This window comes from Mus musculus, chromosome 13 (genome assembly GCF_000001635.26).
Source record: "Mus musculus strain C57BL/6J chromosome 13, GRCm38.p6 C57BL/6J".
Lineage (NCBI taxonomy): Eukaryota > Metazoa > Chordata > Mammalia > Rodentia > Muridae > Mus > Mus musculus.
Genome location: NC_000079.6, coordinates 112,343,784 through 112,366,102, shown reverse-complemented (window position 1 = coordinate 112,366,102; position 22,319 = coordinate 112,343,784). Strand labels below are relative to the sequence as shown.

The window sequence follows — 22,319 nt, the reverse complement described above, 5'->3', positions numbered from 1 at the left end:
AATATGGTTCTGAAAAATCCTCTGGTAGAGGAAACAGGCAGAGAGGACCTAGAGTTTGAGCTCCAGGGAAGAGGAAGTTGTGTGTGCCAGAGGCTGGGTGTGGCAGCTGTGAGCAATGCTCAACACACAAGCAGACTCAGATGGGAAAGGGGTAGCAGCAGCTGCCTGGCAGCTGGCTCGAGCTGAGTTTCCCTGAGGCGCTGCTCCGGTTTAGCACTTTGGAAAGTCTGGGCTATTCTCTTTTGAGGCCTAGTCAAGCCATTGCTTTCTGCAGTGGGGATCAACCATGAAGTTGGACCCCAGTGCTGGACCCGCATGCAGCTGCCAAGAGGGAGACTACAATATTACCCTTCGGAGCGAGATGCTCTAGTCTGTTTGAAACACACCAGCATTAAATTTGGATGCAGACAATGGATATTTTCTCACTATGAATGTATACACACACACACACACACACACACACACACACACACACACACACACACACAGAGCCATTTCTATTTTTAAATTGTTAATACGTTTTTAAATCTCCCTTTCACTGTGGAAGTCACATGGCCAAATGAATGACTGCCCGGAATGGAGACTCCCCAAGTCACTCAGTTGGCCATGTAGCAGAGTATATGAACGATGAAACAACACGTGGAATTCTAGAAAAATTTAGTGGGTGTGGCTAAGACACAAGGTTTTCCAGAGTGTTCATCTTACCAGCGGTGTCATATAAGAAGCTGAGAAAAGGAAAAAGCTGACTAAATTTTTTAATCTATTGTCTTCATTTGTTTTTTTCATAATAGTTTCTGGACTAGTGCAGTGATCTGCTGCTGCTTCTGAATTTATAAATGAAACACTTTTTTAGTGCGTATAGACGTACACTCTACTCGGTTTGAAATCAGGATTGGGAAAATTTCTTGACTTTTTACATATTTTCATTTTATATTTTATTTATTATTATGTTTTTTTGTTCTTTTGAGCACGCCACTGATTGGACATTTTGTTGAGGCCGTGTCCCTGTTTTCTCAGTCTCATTCTGCAATGAGCACAGCACCTAACAACTGATGCGTGCTGTTTGCAGGAGCAGTGCTTAAACTGAATTTTGTTCTTGGACAGTAGCCAGGTAGATGTGATGACATTATCTTGCCTTGAGATCTGATCCCCACCAGCCCCATCCCCCAGCCCCCACATCCCCCCACCCCCACTGTAGGATTTGGAATTCTAATGTTGAAAGCTTGTACAGATTTGCATGAAAAAAAAGCCCAGTCCAGAGGGACACAGACTTGTAGACTGAATAGTAATCAGTCCTAGTGTGACAAGAGGAGGAAAAATTTTGGTGGCATTAATTTCTCTCTTTATTGCCAGGCGGTGGTCGTGCACGCCTTTAATTCCAGCACTTGGGAGGCAGAGGCAGGCGGATTTCTGAGTTCGAGGCCAGCCTGGTCTATACAGAGAAACCCTGTCTCAAAAACCAAAACAAAACAAAAAACAAAATAAAAAAGAAAAAGAAAAGAAAAGAAAACTTCTCTCCTTATTGATGTTGGGCTTTGACCAGATGAAATTTGTGTACCACAGTGCAAGCTTCAAGCAAGGTTGGTTTAATTGTCAAGAATGTAATTAATATGCCAAGAACGTAAAACTGGGCTGCTCTTACTAATTTTCTTTGTTTTGGAAAATAGCAAACTAAATGAAATGAAAAGTTATTTGTTTATTCATTCATTTACTGCTGGTGTCTCCTTACACAGATAGCTCAAACTGGCCCCAAACGATTCTCCTGCTTTGGATTCCAGAATCCCAGGATTACAACTGCAATATTGTTTTAATTAAAATGTGGTTTTTGTTCTAACACGTAGCAATCACATATTTATTAGTACTTAAACAAATAACAAAACAAATAACTTCATGGAAATTTTCTCAGTTAAATATTTTGACACCATAATGGTGGTAGGTGTGACTTAGACTTTACAAGCTCTTTGGCATCTTCAGGAAGTGTTGAGAGTGTAAAATAATTCTGGAAGAAGTGATTTAAGGCAAAAGCAGGAAGAAAGTGGGGGAGGGGGTAAGTTCTTTGAACCATAGCTGATGGATTCAAGCTTGTTACTATCATTGAGTGCCACACAATGGAGACCATTTCACTGTATGCTAGATGACAGCAAGTGTACATAATTAATTGGATAATTAATAATGCTACTTATGTAACTCTCATACTATTAAATTACCGCAGCCAGCTAGATGGCTCAGTGGATAAAAATGTCTGTCATCAAGTCTGATGACATAAGTTTCAGCTTTGGAACTCACACTGAAAGCTATTTTCTAACCTTTATCTCCTTCCCCCCAACCATGCCCGCGCTCTCTCTCTCTCTCTCTCTCTCTCTCTCTCTCTCTCTCTCTCTCTCTCTCACACACACACACACACACACACACACACACACACACACACACTATTATTATTATTGCTGGGTTTACATGTTGGTGGTTTATAAAAACTTTAATGTTGTAAATCTTTGAGAGGAGGACAGTGGATACACTCACCGGCCTTCTCGGGAAAGGAGCCGGACACAGGCCGTGTGACCGCAGTACAAGGCGTAGGCCAGGGGCGTGCTCTCGTTAATGTCCCTTAGGTTGCTGTCCATGCCCAGATCCAGCAGTGACTGGACACATTCTGCCTTTCCAGAAGCTGCAGCCCAGTGCAGGGGTGTCCTGGAGGGATGACAGAGAGGAACCACGAGGGGCTGAGTCAGAGCCTTGTAGGCTGCTTAGCCAGAGTCAGGCAGAAGGAAGACAACAGCCTTAGATCCACAGTGTGAAACAGGGCACATGGACCCAGCATGGGGAGGAGAGGGTGTGTGCATGCATGTGTGTGCATGCATGTGTGTGCGCCACACTTCCCTCTACCTCTGTGCAGCCTCTCGGCCTTTCCCATCTCTGTTTTTCCTAAGAATGCCCTAGAAGAGGAAGTATGAGTGGTTTTAAGGCTCTTTATTCACAAGGCCAACTGCCTTCTAGGAACGCTGACACAGTTTACCTTCTTACAGCTGAATCCTTACTTCTTGAACGCCGAAGTATGTCTCAGTCTTTAAGATCTTTGTTAATTTGGTTGGCAAAATGATTCTTGGATGTTGTTTTCCTATGCATTTCTTTATAGAAAGGCTGAATTTGCCATTTAAATTTCCTCACTGAAGTCATTCTTAATGCTTTTTGTTTATTTTTGCCTTTTTATTTATTTATTTTTTATTTATAAAAAAGGTAGATACATACTGTATAGCATGAACTAGCCCTGAATATAAAATCCTCCTGCCTCAGCCTTCCTAATGCTGGTATTATAGGCATGTGTCATACTATAGACAGTTTCTATTTTTCTTTTAGAGTATTAGTGTTTTCCTTAGTAATTTAAGTGGGGGTATTTACATATTAAAGATACTGATCATTTATTGATCATCTATACAAACTTCAAAAGTTTTGTTATTCAATCTTGTTTTTAGTGATTTTTTTATAAAAATGAAAACCATTCACATTTAATTGCATTTCAATTTATCTCTTTCATATTTAGAACATACTTTTTTAACCAGAAGACAAATAGTCACCAACACTCAACTATTTTTTTTTAAATTGTAAAACCAGTGTTTTCTTAATAAACTAAAGACGACTCAGACAACAGGAGGAAATATTTACAAATCACACATGATTTGTAACAGAAGGCTTATAATTAGAATGTATATCAGCTTTCAGAGCTGAATGACAAGAAAACAAACTCTTGAAGAATGGCAGAAGATTACAATAGACATTTCACCAGAAAAGATGTATGGGTGGCGAGATATTCAAGATGAAATGCCACAGGTTCAAAGACACTTTGTCAAGGCAGCATGGTGGCACACACCTGGAGTCCTAGAATGCAGGACGGGAAGAAGGAGGATTTCTGTTTGAGTTTGAGGCCAGTCTGGGCTTCATAGTGAGTTCCAGGCCAATCTGCCCTACAGAGACCCTGCCTCGACAACACCAAAATTATCATTAGGGAAATGCAAATTTAAATGGCAAAGAGATACCACCTGCCTGTTTAAATGTCTAAAATAAGGCAAAACCCCAACAGAACTTCGTAATAATTGATGGTGGTAAAAACGCAGAAGATCTGGAACTTGCCGAACACCTTAGCAGAAGTTTTACAGGCTTAATATATCCCGAATATGTGACCCAGAAATCCCCACTTCTAGTTACCTAGGTAGAGAAATGAAAATTTGGCTCTCAAATGTTTATAGCAACGGTACCATAACTTCCCCAAACTGGAAGCAAGCCACCAACCTTCCATGGGCTAGTGGATAAACAAACTGGTTCCTCTATACTGTGGAATATGACCCAACGACAGACCCAACAGGCTGCCAATGTGTGACAGTCAAGATGAGCCCCAAGTGCATTCTACTAAGTGACATGGGCCAATCTCAAAAGTGACCTTCCCTCCTGTAAAGACCTGAAATCTGAGGTGCTCTGAACATTGACGTGTTGGATGTCACAAGGGAAAAATTCAATATCTGACCCTGTATGACAAGTCAGAGCTGAAGTTTAAGTGCGCTTAAGATGCTGTGTAGAATTCCCTTCAGGCTATGTGCTTAAACACATTTTGTGTTTACAATTGGTTTCATTTTAAGATGTCTCATGATATTTAGGAAAGTCTTCCCAAATCGCAACAATTCAGAAATCTGAAATACTTCCCATCACAACATGGCGGCTAAGGGACAGTCAACCTACAGTCACATGTATATGACATTTCAGAAGGAAGAAACTATAGAGAGAACTAATCTATGGTTGCCAGGGCTTAGGATGGGGGGATATGCCACTATAACAAGGCAGCATTGGGGTTAATGGGGCTCTTCTGACTTTGGTTGTGTTTGCACATAATCTATACAAGCTAAAAGTTAAGAACCAAACAATGGGATTTTTTTTTGTGTGGATATAGATTAAAAAGAAAAATTAGCAATTTTTTTTAGATTTATTTAGATTAAAAATAAGAAATGTGCTTTGACATGGTGCTCACCTTTATAATTTCAGCATCAGTAAGCCCAGGCACCATGATTAGAAGTTTGAGGCTAGCCAAGGTTAGATAGTAAATTCCTATCTCTGGGTATGTGTGATATATGCCTTTCTAATTCGTGGCCCATTTTCTCAATACCATTTATTAGTGTGATTGATTGTATATTCTTTCTGGCTTTTTTTGTTGTTGTTGTTGTTTTATTTTTTTGAGATACAGTTTCTCTGTGTGTATCACTGGCCATCCTCGAGCTCACGCTGTGGACTAAGCTGGCCTTGATTAGTCTGTCTCTTCCTCCCCGGGTACTGAGATTAAACTCGTGCACCACCACTGCCTGGTTAACGTAACTGTGTATTTTACACTTTTCTCCTGTCCTCTATTTACAGGCATGGTTGGCTTTGTCCTTAATCTTAAGGGAGAGGTGTGGCAGGGTAAACATGGCGAGTAATGTTTTTCTGCTTCCAAAAGCCAGGCTCAAAACTTCGAGTAGATCTGAAGCAAAGGCAAGTTATCTAACTGCACATATAAATGGAGTTGGGTTCCCCAATCTTAGACAAAGAGTCCTCCCTTAGATATGACATAAGGGTGATAGAGCGCTGAGAATATAGCTCTATAGTAGAGCATTCCATACCATGTGCCAGGCACTGGATTTGAAACCCAGTACCATTAAAAACCAAGGTTGATGAGAGCATAAAGGCCTACTGGGCTAAACAATAGATCCTAGGACTTAGCTTCTTCAGTGGAGCTAGTGGGAGGGAGGGGCCTGTCAGAGTGATGTGTCTAGCCAATGGGACCCCTGCAGCTCACGATCACCATGCTCCAATGAACAGCCCAGAGAGTGAAGCCTCATCAGATGGAAAGGACAAAGACATGTATCAAGAGGATCATCTCTCACCTCTATTCTTAGATGTTTTAGTGTTGTGAAAATTCTATAATCAACCTAAAAGGGATGGAGGTTACCATACTTAGATGGTAAACATGAGAAATTATAGGGCTGGTTTGATATCTCAGTGGCAGCGTGCTTGCTTAGCATACTGAGGGCCCAGGTTTAATTCCATGCTGGAAAAAAGGATTAAATTATAGGTAATATAATTGTTATTATTATTTTTAAGAATCTTGGTCTTAACAAAGCACTCATACTGTATATAGTGAGTATTCCACTCTTTTCCTTGGATGTACTTTACACTGCATGGAAGAAGGAAATAAGAACGTTTCACTTACTGTGTTGTTTGTATCTACAGCACACACCCCGGCACCCAAGCTCCATAGGGTCTCAGGCAAATGGGTGCTAAAAGGATCCTTTGATGATCTTACCCTCTTTATTATCCTATGGACAAATCAACTCTGGGTAACACTGTACTGTGGCTTCTCAAAGCTCTATGAGGAGTGAGAATTTGGACAGTTCATTTGATAGCCTGTTGGGGGGGGGTTTCTTTAAGCATTCCAGTGTGCATTAGAACCTTTCATTTAAAGCAGAAGTTTTGGGGCTCTGTGGCTAAGCTAACACATATAAAGAGTTAACCTCTGAGTGGGTTGGGGTGCAGAGAGCATGTTTTATCTCTGTATTAACTGCATGCTTCTTCCTTAGCTGTAGCTCTACGTTGCTCTGTGCTCAGAAGTTTTTGAACTTGTAGTTTTGCAGTTGCTGGGAAATTTCTATCAGATCAGAGGCGATGAGAAGCCTCAGCCATTAGGCTTTTGGAAAACAGTATGGGAAGAGACGAGGCACTCGAATCTACTATAGTTTTAGTCAAGATTTGATAGGCCCCATTTTGATGATATAACGTCACACTGACAGGCTCTGGCTATTTTTTTTTCTTTCTGGAGACTGGGATCAGGAAGGCAAAGATATGTCATTACTGTGAATGAGGTCTCCCTTGCAGAGAATGACCAAGCTTCCTGTCTCTCAATCAGAAAAGGAGGCAGTCTTGGGGCAGCATGGAAGGGCATGGTCATGGCAGGCTCTCCTGGTTATGGGGCCAGGGTCCTGAGCATGCCGGAGAGGGTCAAGCTAGCCTCAGGTGTGGGAGCACCTGGAAGAGGTCTGAGAAGAGCCTTGGACCTGAGTACCTCGGTACATACTGTTGGCCTTGGTCCCACATCCTCTGATCATGTTCTCTGTCTGTTAACTATCCCTCTGCCCTTTATGACAGTAGTGGTTCTCAACTGGTCAACTGGAGCAGTGGTTCTCCACCTACCTAGTGCTGTGAACCTTTAATATAGTTCTTCATGTTGAGGTGCTCCCCCAACCATAAAATTATTTTCGGTATTACTTCATAACTATTATGGATTGTGATATAAATATCTGATATATAGGATATCTGATACGTAACCTCAAAGGGGTTGTGACCCACAGGTTGAGGACTTAGAGGGCAATGTTTCATCAATTCAGTGATACATCGCCCTGCATCTGAATATGATCTCCATATGAAATAGGTAGAATTTGCTCCGTTCTACTTAAAAGAGTTCTCTGGACAAGATTTTAAAGAGGAGGCTATGCAGATTGCTCCCTCCATCTAGAGAAAAAAAAATTGTCAATAAATTCAGTCGATAGAGGGTTGAACACTGGTCTAGTCGGGCTACTAGCATGCAACAATTCATTTTGAAGGTTTGCAAAATAAATCCTGCCTTACATTTGTTAAGACCAACTGTTTTAATTCCTCTAGCCATCACGGAAGGGGTACGGAGAACCGAGAGGAACAGACTGACAACACCTCCGACTCACATACTGAGAGCCTCCGTGGCAAATCTGTGACACCGGTTCTGAGCTGTCTGACCTACAGTTCCTTTCCTATCTTGAGGCTGCAGGATCACCCTGCAGGGACAGCAGGCTGGCCTCAGCCATTGCAATGAGGAGGGAAAAGTCAGGACCTGTGATGTAAGGCAATTGAGCAGAGAGCAGCACTGGGTGATGTGGTGGTTGGTCTCTGGGTGGTGAGGGATGATGGGAGGAAGGGTGCAAGGTTGCTCCAGCTCTCGGTAGCGAAGGGTTGATTTAAGTCTGTAAACATCCATGGAGAATTCCCAGAAGTATGTAGGGAGGAGAATCTGATAAAAGGCTGTCCTCCCTGAAGAGAAACAAGTTGTTTATTGAAGTTAGTTATGACTTCATAGACTGATGACATTTGGGGCATTTGAAACACACGGGCTGCTTCTGCCGTATTTGTGAGAAGGCATTAATCTTCGGTGAGTACTATCATACCTAAACATCATATTTTGTGACTTAGCTGTCCCCCTACATTTATTTATTTTATGTGGGTACATTCGTGCATGCTTGTGTATCATGACACTTGGATGGAGATCTGAGAATAACTGTGGTACTCTGTTCCCTCCTTCCGTTATGTAGGATAGAGCTAAGTTTATGCGACTTGGTGGCAAGAGCCTTTATCTTCTGAGCCGTCCTGCTGGCCATTTTTTGAATGGGGTGTTTTTGAGACAGTCTCATGCTATAGCCCGTGCTGGCCTCCAGTTTGTGATTCTCCTACTTCAGCCTCCTGAGGGCTATGGTTTCAGGGTATAACACCATTGCCTACTTTCTGATGTGCCTTAATGTACAGCAGATGAGTGCTCTAAATTCTCTCTCTTTTCTCCCTCCCCCCTACCCATCTCTTATTGCAAATTTATTTTTCTCCTCTTCCCACAAAGTCTTTCTTTAGCAAAATCTTTCGCTAGAAGAGGAAAAGATGAAAAGAGGTGGAGAGATGACTTAAGCTTGTGTTGACTTTTGGACAGTTCAACTATTAACAGAATCTCATGGTTTCAATGGGACAGACAGAGTGTCGTGGTCAACATGAGAATACAAGATGGAGAATACACAAATGTTTTAGCCAGTGGCATGGAGCCTCCAGGAAACTGGACTTCCCTTCTCACCCCACCCAATCAACTGTATTGATTTCCCTCTCCAGGCTTGCTTGCTTCTCTGAGACCCAGGATAATGGTTGCAGTACTGAAAAACTGGGAGGCATCTGCTCTGAGTTGGTTCTAGCAACTTTTAAAGTAGGCAAACTTCTTTTCCTCTCCTGATGCTAAAATGTGTTCTTTTCTCTTTATGGATCTCTTATGTCTTGCCTCATCTCACTGACACCCCCCTTTCTTACCTCCTCAGGATCAACACCTGTTCTTAGGGAAAAAGCAGACTTCAACTTCAATAAAAAAGATCATCAGGTTAGCTAATTACAGCCTCTGAGATCTCCATGAAACATGACTCTTTTCTCCCCAACACACACACACACACACACACACACACACACACACACACACACACACACAAACAGAATTCAAGATATCAGGGGGAGGTGTTCTTGTGGGATGTCAAAGATTATGTACTTAGTACTTTAACAGAAAATGTTAAATACACCCTCAGATAGTTTGTAATCCTTACATGTATTTCTAATAGTTCTACTTATTGTTGTTTTTTTTCCTTACATTTCTGTAGGCTCGGTGCCTAATCTAGACAAAAGTGAGTAAGCACATCATTATAAGTGATGAGCGCTATGTTTACAAGATGCTAGTGCAATCCGCCACTGGGTTCCAAACACGCCCCGTGCGCGACAAGTCATTTTACCTTTCCCGTCCCAGATTCCTTTGCCAGCGCCATCAACGACTGAAAAGAAAATCCTCATTAGTAAGGTCCATGGCTTTAAATTAAAATACCTCTTATACTCTGGATAAGAAATTATGGCCATTACAATATAACTCAGGCGAGAAGAAAATACGAACTTCATTAAGAACCAGGGCCCGCGTAGCTCAACAGCTCTCCTTCTGAGAACACTGCCTGTGTTCAGTGGAAAGTGGAAAATCTGACAGCGCTGTAGTCACCGCTCTCCACAACAATGATTCTTCCTCCTCTTACTAAAATAGAGCAGGGCTTGTTGTCTCAGGCACCATATTACCAGCAATTAGGGATATAATCGGAAAGGATGGCCTTCAACATCTTTATTTTAAGGTTAACATTAGGAGAAGATGACTGGCAATTCTCAGCACTTCCTGAGTTGCCATGGATACCTGTCATCCACATCCAGAGCCTGCAGGTTACACTCGGGGACCTTTGCCAAATCGTTGATGATGTCTCCGAAACCGGAAGCTGCAGCGATATGGACGCACGTCTTCCCACTCTCGTCGTCGTAGTTGATAATGGACGGGCCCTGCCGATGGCTCAGAATGATGGAGCACAGAATTCTATTTCCACTCTGCAGAAAGAGTCAGAGAAAACCCATCAGGAACAACCCTGTGCATGGTCCTGTGTACATGGTGGGGGCGGGGGTGGGGTGGGGGGGAGGAGAAACAAGAGACAGAGATGGAGGACAGATGAAGGAAAAAAACTGGAAACAAAGAAGAAAAAAACCAGATTGATCACTTCAAAAACTTCTCAGAGAATGAGGACTAACAGACCCAGCTTGGCAAGTACTCGCCGGCATGGCCCACCCTTTGGCTATTCAACATGACAACTGTGTCTAAAGTTCACACTAGTGTTTTAATGTTTTAAGTTTACAGTTTTGTGATGGCGGATACAGACTTGGGAGGATAAAGGAATGCGCTTCATGACCATGTGGTCTGATCTGTGGAGAATTTGACTATGATCCCCTCTCCTCCCCAGCTCCCCCTCCCCTCCCCTCTCTCCTGGCTTCTCAGACGTTCAGGTAACAACTTAGCTTGGTTTTAGTGAGATGGAGCGCAAATGTGGTGATTTAATTTTTATTTTTCGTGTGCTCTCTTGGGGCCGGTACAGAAATCTAATCACAAGCTATGGGGCCTCCTACAATTTGTACTTCATTTCTTCGACAAATTTCCATTTATGTCAATTCTCTGCCAGGGGTTTTGTCTTCAGCTGGGGCTAATGTCTTCCGAGTCTAGCGAACTGATGATAGACTTGACCGCAAACATCAGCGGACGTCAGAGCTAGCCTGACAGGTGGGTCACCTAGACAACAAACTGCTCGTTAGATCTGCTCGCTTGACTTCCTCATTTCAGCAGACACCACCGTGGATGTAAGGACAGCTGTACAGTTAAATTCAATAGTAAGACAACAATGAGAGCAATGATACAGGGATACAGAAAAAAAAACAAAACAAAACTCTCTTGTTCCTCAGCCTGGCATGGTGCACCTTGCGTAGGAGACTCCTACCACACCTCCAGATCCTCTCAGGTGCCCTTCGGGTAGGACAGGGAAAAGCCCCTGCCAGAGCAGAGGGCACCAGCGCAGGCTGGGCAGGACTGGACTCCCGACACAGGAGTTTTGCAGTTAGAATTGTGTGTGTGTGCAGGCTTCATTGCCTAACGTTCTCTTACAAAACTTGCAGATTTCATGGTGGTGACCATAGAACATCATATCTCCGGGACCCTCTTGGATCTTGGTCACATAGCTGGGAAGTAGACCCTGCCTACAAAGCACATGACTCTCTTCCTCTCACAGTGCCCTTCCCACGTCCTTTCCCTCTCTCCATGTTGCCTTCCTTCCACAGGACTTGGCTGTAACTTGGTGTGTGCCTGCCTGGCACAAGAAGCCTGCCTCTGATCACACAGGGGTTTTGTTTTTTTGTTTTTTTGTTTTTTTTATCAATTTTTCTAGAGTCTTTCACATGGCATGAATTTTGAGGAGTCTGGGACATAGTTGAACCAGTTGAAAGACTTTTTTCTTGGAAAGTGCTAGCTCCTAGAAAAGGAAAACAGGCAAAAGTGCCAGCAGTTTTGTTTCCAGTTTCCTGGAAGAGAAAAGGAATTCGGGTTGCCAAGGTGATTCAAAGGGCAAACACCTCCCCCTCCCTTCAGCTTCCCCTCTTTGTATTGGAGGGAGCATTAAGGACAGAGGAGAAAAACAAAAGGAGGCCTCTCACCTCTGCTCCTTCTCCTTGCCTGACCCTTGGCAGCAGTCACTTGGCAGTGGCTGCAGCCATGGGCACCTGTGTGTGCCTCTTGTAAAAGTCTGACCGACTTGTCCCGTGTGTCTTGGGGGCTGGGATACTGTAGACCATCCCTCTGAATAAGGTGAGACCAGACATCTCACCTAGCTTTGCACTTCTTTCTCCATGCCTTTTGTTGGGGGATTTTCCAGATAATTCCTTTGCCTGCTCCTTGATCTCACAAAAACCATTATTATTTGTATTTCGCTCTGCATTTGTATGAGTTTTCTCAGACATAATGGCGATAGCTGTGTGCATGGGGGAGATTGTTTACGGCTGAGTCCTTTTCTACACCCGCTCCTGACACGGATCCCAGGAGGTAGCTGCTATTATCACTGGCACATTGGAGAGGTCAGAGAACAGAGGCAAGAGGGACCTAAGGAATCTGCTCTGGCTCACAGCTAAGGATTGGCTGAGCCAGGATTGACGCTGTAGAGTCTGTATGCTTTGATCTTTGAGGAAAAGATCCTGGAGGTTCAAGCTGAGGAAGCTGAAGTGAAAACTGCTGACCAGACCTATCATATAAGTAAGTAATCATGATGAGTCTTGACAACTGAGGACTGAATTAATCAGTAGGCATTCTAGATGTCTCTCCTAGTGATGTTACTATGGCGACCCTCCTGAGAATTTAAGGAAACCCAGAGGCACTTATGTATATGCCAAGACCAGGGATGATAATCTCTTGGTGACACACAGCATTTCCAGCTAGTACTTTGGATGGTATCAGCCAAAGGGAAGCTCACGGACAGTGGGGATGGGATGAAGGAGTCACAGAGACCGAGGCACACTAAGAGAGAAGAAGTAGGAATGCCCAGCTGGGGCCATAGGAGCAACAGAGAAGGTGTCTACACTCTGTGGGGAGGCGATTAAGCCAGAGAGTAAGGATAGCACTTGGAGCCTGTTCTTAAATTCTTGGATTCTGCATCGGTAAGCGACACTGGGGTTGTAGATTGTTCTGTTGTATTGATTTGCTTTGCTTTTGCTAGTGGGTAATGACCCATGAGTTGCCTTCACGCCCTCTGAAAACTGTTGTAGTCCAATTGTTTTCTATTTACCCCTTGTGAGGAGAGAACACTGGAGAAGAGCCTGAGTCAGAAAAAGTCTTGCCAAGGAGAAAGCTGAAGTAATAGATAATAATGATATATGTGAAAAAACAAAACCATAATTGCAGTATCCTGACTGAAGACCCATTTTATTCTCGGTGTCTGCCATGGTTTGGAGGAGAATGGCCGCTATAGGTTTTTATATTTGAATGCTTGGTCCCTAATTGGTGGAAATGTTTTGGAAGGATAAGAAGGTGTGGCCTTGTTGGAGGAGGCGTGTCACTGGGGAGTGGGTTCTGAGGTTTCAGAAGCCCAAGCCTGGTCCAATGTCTCAAGTCTCTGTCTCTTTCCATCTCTCTCTCTGCCTATGAATCAGGATGTAAGCTCTTAGCTACTGCTCCTGCACCAAGCCTGCCTGCCTGCCTGCCTGTCTGCCTGCTGTCATGCTCGCCTCTATGGTGATCATGGGCTAAGCCTGTGAAATGGCAAGCCCCCCCGACCACACTTAAATATTTCCTTTTATAAGAATTGCCTTGACCATGGTGTTTCATCACAGTAACAGAAGAGTAACTAAGGCAGTGTCCTTTGAAGGAGGTTCCCTAGGAGACTGTAAGACCAGTTGGTTGTCAGCTTATGTCTAGGGACCTGTAATGGTTAATCTCTTCTTTATCAACCCGACTGTATTAGAGTCATCAAATCATCATGAAAACACATCTCCGGGTGTGTCTGTGAAGGTGCTGCTGTAGACGTGGAAACAGACGGTAGACTTTTCCTGAATGTGAGGAGCACGGTGCCATGCGCTAGAGTCCCAGACTTCATGACAAGGAGAATGGGAGCTGAGCCCCTGAAGTTCAACCGCTTCCTGACTGTGGATGAAGTGTGATCAGCTGCCTCCAGCTCCTGTCACCATGCTTCCTCCCATGATGCACTGCATCCCCGCAAACTTCAAGTCTGAGCAACCCTTTCATCCTTCAGTTGCCTTTGTCACAGCAACAAGGGTAATAATTAGATGCAGGATAAGTTGTGTGGTGCCGCCCTTTTACAGGGAATTCTGATCCTCTTCCTGCTTTAAATGGGCGGATATAAACACCACTCCTCATGTGCTAGTGAGTGTACAAGTGGAAGTCAACGTTTTAGTGCCCATGCTAACGTCTCCTTAGTTTCCTTAAAGGCCTGCGTGCTTATGACGTGCTAAAGCTGTAGCCAGACAAGTTAGACTGGAATGGAGATAGTGAGTCTGCAGAGTGAGCAGTTGAGAGCAGGCTCCAGGCTAACTAGAGAGAAAAGAGCCCAATACCTCTGAAACATTAGAAGCTGAACTGTTCTCAGCTCTTTTGGGAGCCAGAGTCCTAACTACTGTAGTAAGACAGGAGGATGGAGAGAAAGTAAGATGCCTGGGGAGGGAGAGCTGTAACTGACATGTGCATGGTATGAGATTGTCTAGGTAGCATATTGGAAAAGACAGACGCCACCCAAAGCCTGAAAATTAATCAACAATTATAACAAGTTTTCAGGATGTAAGACATATTTTATGCAAAAGACAAAATACTTTTATCTATATATTGGCAATGAACAAATAGAATTTGAAATTAGAAACTACTGCTTTGTATGTGGTTTGTCTTTTATAAAACTCATTCTGAAATTCAACTTCCAATATAATGTCGTGTGTGTGTGTGTGTGTGTGTGTGTGTGTGTGTTTGGGCATAGGGAGAAGAAAGCAGAGAGAGAGAGAGGGAGAGGGGGAGGGGGAGGGGGAGGGGAGAGAGAGAGAGAGAGAGAGAGAGAGAGAGAGAGAGAGAGAGAGAGAGAGAGAATGAGTAGTGTATGCCTGTCTATGCTGTCTATGTGTACTGGTACACATTCCTAGGTGTACGTATGTGAGGGTCAGAGGTTGATGTTGACTGTCTTTTCCTGTCACTCTCTACCTTGTTTTCAGGGACAGGGCCTCTCATTGGACATGAATCAGTGAGCTCCAGGAATAACCATGACACCAGGATTACATGCCCCATGACACTAGGATTACAGAGGCACACAGGGGATGCCTGCCATTTCAAGTGGGTGTTGAGGGTTTCTCCTCAGCTCCTCAGGCTTGCACAGCACAACAACCATTTTGCCATCTGAGCCATCTCCTTGGCCCTCTATCCCCCAGTGTAATAGTATTGAGCAGTTGACTGTTGAAGAGGCAAGTCGATCGGGGTGGTGGGGCATGGATGTTCATTCTTAGGAGGTAATTCCTGTAGTTCTGAGAAGTGTGCCCTGATTACTTTGAGAGCGGGCTGTTATAATGCAGGTCAGTGTTCTTGTCTCCTAGAGGATGGGAGCAGAGGCTTCATCTCCAGAGGGCCAGACTCAAATGGTCTGGGATGGAGTCCAGGATTCTGCCATTGAGCTCATTCCATTGCAAGGGCTAATTTAGGTGCTCACCCGTGGTTGGTGTAAATGTAAATGTTACTTTTATTTCCTCAAATAAATTGAGAGATGAGAGCCACACCCAGGCTTTATGGCTACCTGGCTGAGCCCAGAGCCTTTCTAGCTATCCCTAGGCCTAGGCCTGGAAGCTGCTAGCCGTACAGTCTAGCATTCTGCAAGCCCAGACCTTGAAGGCTTCAGCTTCCAGCCTCCATCTGCTCACCTAGACCTAGAGTGTTTCAGCCTCTGAGACTTGCTGCTGAAGAAACCACTCTTTCTAGTTCCTTCTGAACTCTGGCTGGCTGGTTCAGTTCAGCTGTTCTGGCTCACACTTCTCTCCAGGACGACAGATTCAAATTGGCTTCTCTGGCTTCTGACTGAACTACTCTGTTGGAAAGACTGCCCGTGAACTCCACGAACTGGGCTGCTCTGCAATGAACTCAACTGAGCTGACTGAACTCCCCCCCCCCCTTTAAGTAGCCTCTCTTTCCCATTCTCAGGAGAGTTGGGCGTATCCTAACTCTGACTCATTCTGTCAAATCTTTCTCTGATTTGTCACTTTGTCTGTCCCTCAAAGAAGACATCACTTGCCAGAGCAGCCATATTGCTGGATTAAAGTTCCTTTACAGGCTGGGATGGAGGAAGCGGGCACATAATGCATGCTTGTCAGAATTACTCAGGGGGAGATTTCCCAAAGGGCACACCGTCCAAAGGCAGGAATCAGAGTGCAAGTGTATCGAGGGTAAATATGTAGAAAACGCTTGATTCTCAGGTACCGTCTTCACCTAAGCTCAGAACCAACGTGCACAGGGAGCTGCTTGGGTGCTGACCCAGATTGCTTGGGCTACAGCGGTGACCTCTAACCAGCCAGAGGCAATTTCTAAGTGCCCCCACACGGAGCTGGCAGGGACGGGGCAGGGCGTATGATTAGATAATGAAAGTATGTAGGTGCACACCAGGGCAGGTGGGCATGACAAAAACAAGCCCTGCTGACTTTGTAAAGTGGCCCAGGGCTGGGGTCCAGTGCCCTGTGACTGAAGCCAAGTTTAGAGGCACAAACCCAGAGCAGTTTCCAAATCGCTTGTTTTCCCCCTTACCTCAGGCACACGTGTGAGTCCTGAAACTCGCAGGTGCTACCCTGCCACCATGAAAACACCAAGTGAAACTATAGCTGGGTAGCAGAGATGACTTACAAGGCCACCCTGACTGGCCAATGGCAGGGAAGAGCAGGGGTTGGGAAGCCAAGGTTGCTGAAGGAAGCACCCGAAAGCTCTCCTTGAGCGTTTGAATAGGTCTAACTGCTCAGCAGGATAGACTTCAGAACTATTAGCTGTCTTTACTCTCTTGTCTCGTCTGTTTGACTTTCTTTGGACTGTAGAGTCCGCAGGCCCAGGTTGCTATTTGTGGCCATGTGGACTGGGGTGGCTCAACTCCCGTGACAGTGATGCAGGAGTGTGACTCATTGTCTTCTGCTGTTCAGTACAAAAGTCAGGGTCATCTGCAGTGGCTTGGCTGTATAGGGGTGGGATGGAAGAAAGTCGGTGATCTCTGGTCCAAAGACTGAAGGAATTTGCCTGGCAATTCTCTGAGGGTTTCTGGAAGTCAATCGTAAGCATTGAATGTAGGGGACAACATTGCAGGTTTGTGAGTGTGTGTGTGTGTGCGCGCGCGCACGTGTGTGACTTGCTGTTGTCTTTCTGCATGTAGGAGGAGGGAAAAGGAGTAGAGACAGTCCTCCTTGATCTATCATATTAATTTCAGATAAATACCAGGACGACCATGTGGGATAGTTCCCACTTTTGTGGATGACCCGTGCAGAAATTAGTTAACATGGCTTTACATCATTTAAAGCCGAGACAAGCTCACAGCCTGCTTTCTTACCTGGACTGCCCAGTGGAGGGCTGTTTTAAAATCCTTGTCCACAAGGGTGGGGTCTGCCCCCTTCTTCAACAGCATTTGGGTGTGTTGAGGCCGGTTGTGGAAAGCTGCCCAATGGAGTGGCGTCATCCCCTGAAATATAATGATCAGAGGGGACAGAGATGAACAGGGTTCCCAAGAGGAAACAAGATACATTCTTCGGAGAACACACCCACTGCTGTTAGTTTGTTACCATTCATTCATTAAATGGTTTGGTCAAGGGATAATTGATGATTAACCTTCTGCCAAGTTAATAGGTGCTGAGGATAGGAAAGTGAGTATAAGAATCAAGATGCCTGCCCTCATGGGGTTGAGCTGTGGGAAAATAAAGGAAGACAGACAATACATACACATGAAGGAGTCAGGGGATTTCCCTGATTGGCAGTGGTCACACAGAGTATAACCAAGGGAGCAAGGTCTATTCTAAAACAGGCTTTCATGAGACAGATTGAAGGAAGAGGCACAGCAGCACCAAGCCATGTAGCTGAGAATATGCACAAAGACAGCAATAATGGAAGAACACAAGCCCCGCCATGTCCTGCACACTGTGTGACTGCTGAGGTCCCAGTGCCTAGAACAGAGACTGTATGCATAGCTGTGGGATGAATGAATGAATGAATGAATGAATGAGTGAATGAACTAGAGAAGAGGAGAGATGAAATCCCAGAAGGCCAGTGGGAATGCTAGTCCTGCATAAACCATTGGGATTTTATTTCACATTAGCGGAAACACAGTGGTGGTTTCAAGTGGATGTTGGAATGATCTGATTTACATTGTTGGGAGGGACTTCTTGGAGAACGGGGCTAGCTGAGTCTGTCTGCTGCAGCTCAGCCTCTGAGAAACGAAGGTCATACAGATAAGGGATGGCCTGCGGCAGGTGATTTTATGCTGGGCAAGGGTGCCTGCCCTCAAGAAACAGTGGTATTTGGGAGTACGAAGGGAGGGATGGTTTCTCCCTGATCACACCTCTCACCTGCATGAAAACATTCAAAGTGAACTGAGTTTAGGATTTCCGAGGAAAGGCCAAGGCACAGAAAAGCTATGGAATTTCTCTTTTATTGCTATTCCTGCAGACAGCGTGAAGACAGGCAATAGGCCTGCCCTGCCTATCAGATGAGCTGAGTACAGGTGACAATCCTTGATCTGGTCACCCCAGAATATTTATTGATCCAGAAACTCATCAGAGTTCTTACAGCTATTATCTTACTCTATCTCCCAAACCACCTTCTGGTGTAAAGGCTACGGGGAATCTCTCCCCATGTTCCTAGGATATTTCCTGTTCTCCCAGGCCATACAATCAGACCACGTTCTAAGTGTTCTACACCTGGGTCAATCATGGAACTGAGTTGTAACCATTGGAAAATGGACAGAGGGCACAAAGACTCCCTTGAAGCCTGGTCCCCTTCTCATCTCACTGAGTGTGGAGGATGACAGGGCTGTTCCCCACAAGGGCAAAGCCCGAGACCCTAACTGAAGAGAGATTGTCAGAGAGCAGATACACCTCACCAATCAGCATCACCATGATGGGAACCAAAGTGTATTTTCTTGTGCCAAGATATCGATATTTTGTGTCACCAGAGCAGTTAGCAAACCCCGATCTCTGCCATTGACCTCTAGAAGAAGAAATAGCCCCAGTGAAGTGCTCACCTTGAGTGAGGCCAGGCTCTGAGGATGGTGGAGCACTGAGCTTAGGATGCTAAATCACCTCAGCCAGTTTCATATTTTAAATCTGTAATTTATGGTGCGTTTGCAGGTTTCAAGTTACAGCTGTCCTCTAGCACTGAGCCTCTAGAGCCGGTCTTGGGGCTGTTTAGCAAATTGATTCCATATGGAAAGGAATATTTACCCAAAGACGTTGGGGCTTGCCTATTTGACACAACTGCTGCATTTTCTCTTGGAATGTAGAGTTACTCCATGAGTTTCTGTGGGGCAGTGAGCTGTGCACAGAGAGCCTGGTCCCCAGTTGAGCATAAGCCTTGAACCCCCGGTGACCCTAAGGAACCGCAGGTGTTCGGCCACACCTCCTGGGGCCCTGGCTCCGGTCACAGCTACAGCCTCCCACAGCTGCCCCCATCCCTACCCCCTGCTCCCAGCAGAGAAGTGTGTGGCCATCAGTCATATAGGCAATGCCCCAAGTTCCTAGTATTCTGTCCAAACTCCACCCCCACAGTTACCTGGCAACAGACAGGTAGACTGGGCCCACTATAAAAGGGGCTATTTGCCCCTCCTCTTTCTCTTATTCTCTTTCTCTTATTCTTGTTCCCTTGCTCTCCCTTTCTCCTCCTTTCCTTACTCCCTCTCTCCACGCGACGGCCATGGCTGACCTCTACTTCTCTTCTCTCTCTCTTTTTCTCCCTCCCTCCTCCCCTCTCTCTCTCCCTGCTTTTTTACAACAAATGCCTTAAAACCATGGACTGCCTCTGCTCATTGGGATCGGCCACGCTGGAGCAATGGAGCAGGTCTTTCCCTAACGAGCGCTAACCTCTGTCCAGGAGGCCTCTCTGCGCTCCAGCCAACATCCAAGCCATTTGCAGAACAAGCTGCCAGGCAAGACAAGGAGTCTCATCCCTGCGGTAACCAGCCGGAGCTCTCTCCTCCCTGCCCTTCTACCTTCAGCCCGGGCCAGAGTCCATCCTCGGGCCCTACTCTGTTCTCAGCTCTTCCATGACGTCCAGTGGCATCTGAGATGTCCAAGGCTGAGAACCTGACATCTCTGGCCTCTGTGCCAGAACTGGCTCTTCTGAGGCACACAGCAGGGAACCTCAGACTGTGCGTTTCCCACCCCTGGAGTGGGGTTCTATGGCTTCTCACAGCCAGATGCCCACCTGGTGGTGCGGTGGGGGTGCATGCAGTCAAACTCCCCACTTGGGGACCCCATTTTTGACCCACATATGCACATACATGCACAAAAGCATGAATCTGTACACACACACACACACACACACACACACACACACACACACACACACCGGAAAGGAAATGTGTAATAGATAGCAAGGACTATATAGAATTATGATTTAAGCACATGGGAATTCACTGTGAAAATGTGGTTGTAAATTAAACTGCAGTTATGCAAGGCTAGCAACTGTGTCCCACTTGGACTTGCTACATTGTAAACGTTTTTCTTTTAAAACAATAAAACATCCAAGGGTAACTCCTACATTTTTTGATAAAGGAGTAAGGCAGTAAGAATGTTACTTTGTTTTAAAAGCATTTATTAGTTTATTTTGTATGTGTGTTTGTGCCAGAGCACATGTTGAAGTCAGAGGACAGCTTGTAGCTTTGGGTTCTCGCTTTCTCCGGATAGAACTCAGGCTGCCTGGCTTGCTGGCAAGCACCTTTTCCTGCTTAGCTATCTGGTCAACCCAAATGTTACCTCTGGACACCTATTTGGCACCAAGAAGCCTGTACGTGTTATCTCAATGTATTCTGACAGTGACCCCCAAGGACAGGAGTTTTAGAATCCTTTTTAAAGTGAGGAAGCCGAAGTAGACAGGTTAAGCAATTTGCCTGTGACACTGGCTGTGACACTTGGTAAGGCTGGAATTCTAATCTGTATGCCCATGGTTCTGAAGAAAATGATCTTCATTATATTGGTAGATTTCTATGCTTGGAAGGGAACTCAGTTGCTGGGAAATTGTGGTGGGTGGGTGGGTGGGTGGTGGTGTGTGTGTGTGCGTGTGTTTGTGTGTGTGTGTGCACGCGTGTTCGTGTGTGTGTGTGTGTGTGCGCACGCGCATTATCTTAGCTGACTCACTTTATGCAATGGTGGTTCTCACTAGGGAACAGGTTTGTCTCTAGGCTTCTAACAGTATAGCTAGCGACACTTTAGAAATGACTCCTTTGTTGTTTTTGAGACAGGGTTTCTCTGTGTAGCGCTGGCTCTACTAGAACTCACTCCATAGACCAGGCTGACCTCCAACCTGCCTCTGTCTCCCAAATGCTGGGATTAAGGGTGTTTGCCCCTATTGCCTGGCTAAGTTTAATATTTTAAATGTATTTTTTACCCTGCTTTCGTTGGTTAGAAAAGCAGTTAGGCATTGCCAAACCTGCATGTCCAGCAGAGTTCACTCTGAAGGAATAGTAACTAGCCTCTTCCCGTTTCCCCTTTTAAACTGAGTGTTGGGGTTAAAGGCGTTACAATTAGCCATGGCTAGAAATAACTCTTTTTTTTTTTTTTTTTTGCCACCAACTATGACTTGCCTTAACTTCCCTGAATGCTGTTACATTGTAAACATTTGTAAACTTTCAGTAAAGAGAAATTTCCTGTTGCTACTCCCCCCCTCCCCCAAGCTGAGCTAATGAGAAATAAAAATAACCCCCCTTGTGGCATTCTAAGCTTTCAAACGGGGAAGCAGGGTAAGTCACTGCTAGGCAGTCACAGGAACTGTGCAAGCCATCCCTAGGAACATTGCTTTCTCCTTGCGTCAGTTTCCATGGAGCCTGCGGGCAGTCAAGGCTGTGCTGGTGAAGGCTTTGGGGTCCATATCCAGGCAGGCTTCATTCAGGCTTGGGAAGCTGGTCTGTGCTAAGCCGCGGTAGACATCACAATGGAAATGTGAAACACGTAAATGTGGAAGCTGTGCATGGCACCAGGCTCATAGCAGGCATTCAAGATGTTTTCTAGACTTAGTGAGTTCCAGTTTATTAAGGATCTCTGGGACACAGGAAGTATGGAACCCGTTGGATGTGAGATGGCTACCTTCATCTGCTTTTCCCACTGTCTGTGTTCTTGGCTCCCTGGAGGGTTTAGTTGGACCACGGAAACATTCCAGAGGTGAAAGCTGAAGAATCAGAAACATGGTGCACAGAAGTCCCCAGATGGCCTTGGTGACATGGAATTCCATTTTTATGAAAAATAAACATCAGTTCAAAGACCGGAAGAATAATTCACACTAACTTAGGAATATAAGAACACATGTTCTTTGACAGGGTATGTCTTGAGGTCACCCTAGAGCTCAGTGCCGGTTGTAGCTGGTGGTGCACAGGATGGCCGTTGTGAAATGCCGATGAGTAACTCTATGTCCTGAGCCAGAACATTCC

The 22,319-nt window shown here is 45.1% G+C and overlaps 1 protein-coding gene and 2 long non-coding RNA genes across 12 annotated transcripts in view; 2 read left to right on the top strand and 1 right to left on the bottom strand.

The window, feature by feature from the left end:
• The window catches only part of Ankrd55 (ankyrin repeat domain 55), a 95,555-nt gene that overhangs the window by 17,903 nt on the left and 55,333 nt on the right, over positions 1 to 22,319 (bottom strand). For 7 of the 10 annotated variants that reach the window (NM_001168403.1, NM_029898.3, XM_017315638.2 and 4 more), the window contains 3 exons: positions 17,241 to 17,369; positions 10,013 to 10,197; positions 2,521 to 2,688 (listed from right to left, as the gene is read on the bottom strand). In NM_001168403.1, the coding sequence (NP_001161875.1) occupies positions 2,521 to 2,688; positions 10,013 to 10,197; positions 17,241 to 17,369 (482 nt within the window). Of the gene's footprint in view, positions 1 to 2,520; positions 2,689 to 7,879; positions 8,077 to 9,572; positions 9,626 to 9,921; positions 10,198 to 17,240; positions 17,370 to 21,461; positions 22,061 to 22,319 lie in introns of those variants that run through there. The other 3 variants (XM_006517792.3, NM_001168404.1, NM_001168405.1) reach the window with 3 other exon arrangements.
• Positions 1,482 to 9,578, top strand: Gm48837. The gene is made up of 3 exons (XR_003950502.1): positions 1,482 to 1,580; positions 7,675 to 9,172; positions 9,444 to 9,578. It is a non-coding gene; the product is annotated as a predicted gene, 48837 (long non-coding RNA).
• On the top strand, positions 10,298 to 14,549 carry Gm41065. Its single transcript, XR_873966.2, has 2 exons — positions 10,298 to 12,433; positions 13,638 to 14,549. It is a non-coding gene; the product is annotated as a predicted gene, 41065 (long non-coding RNA).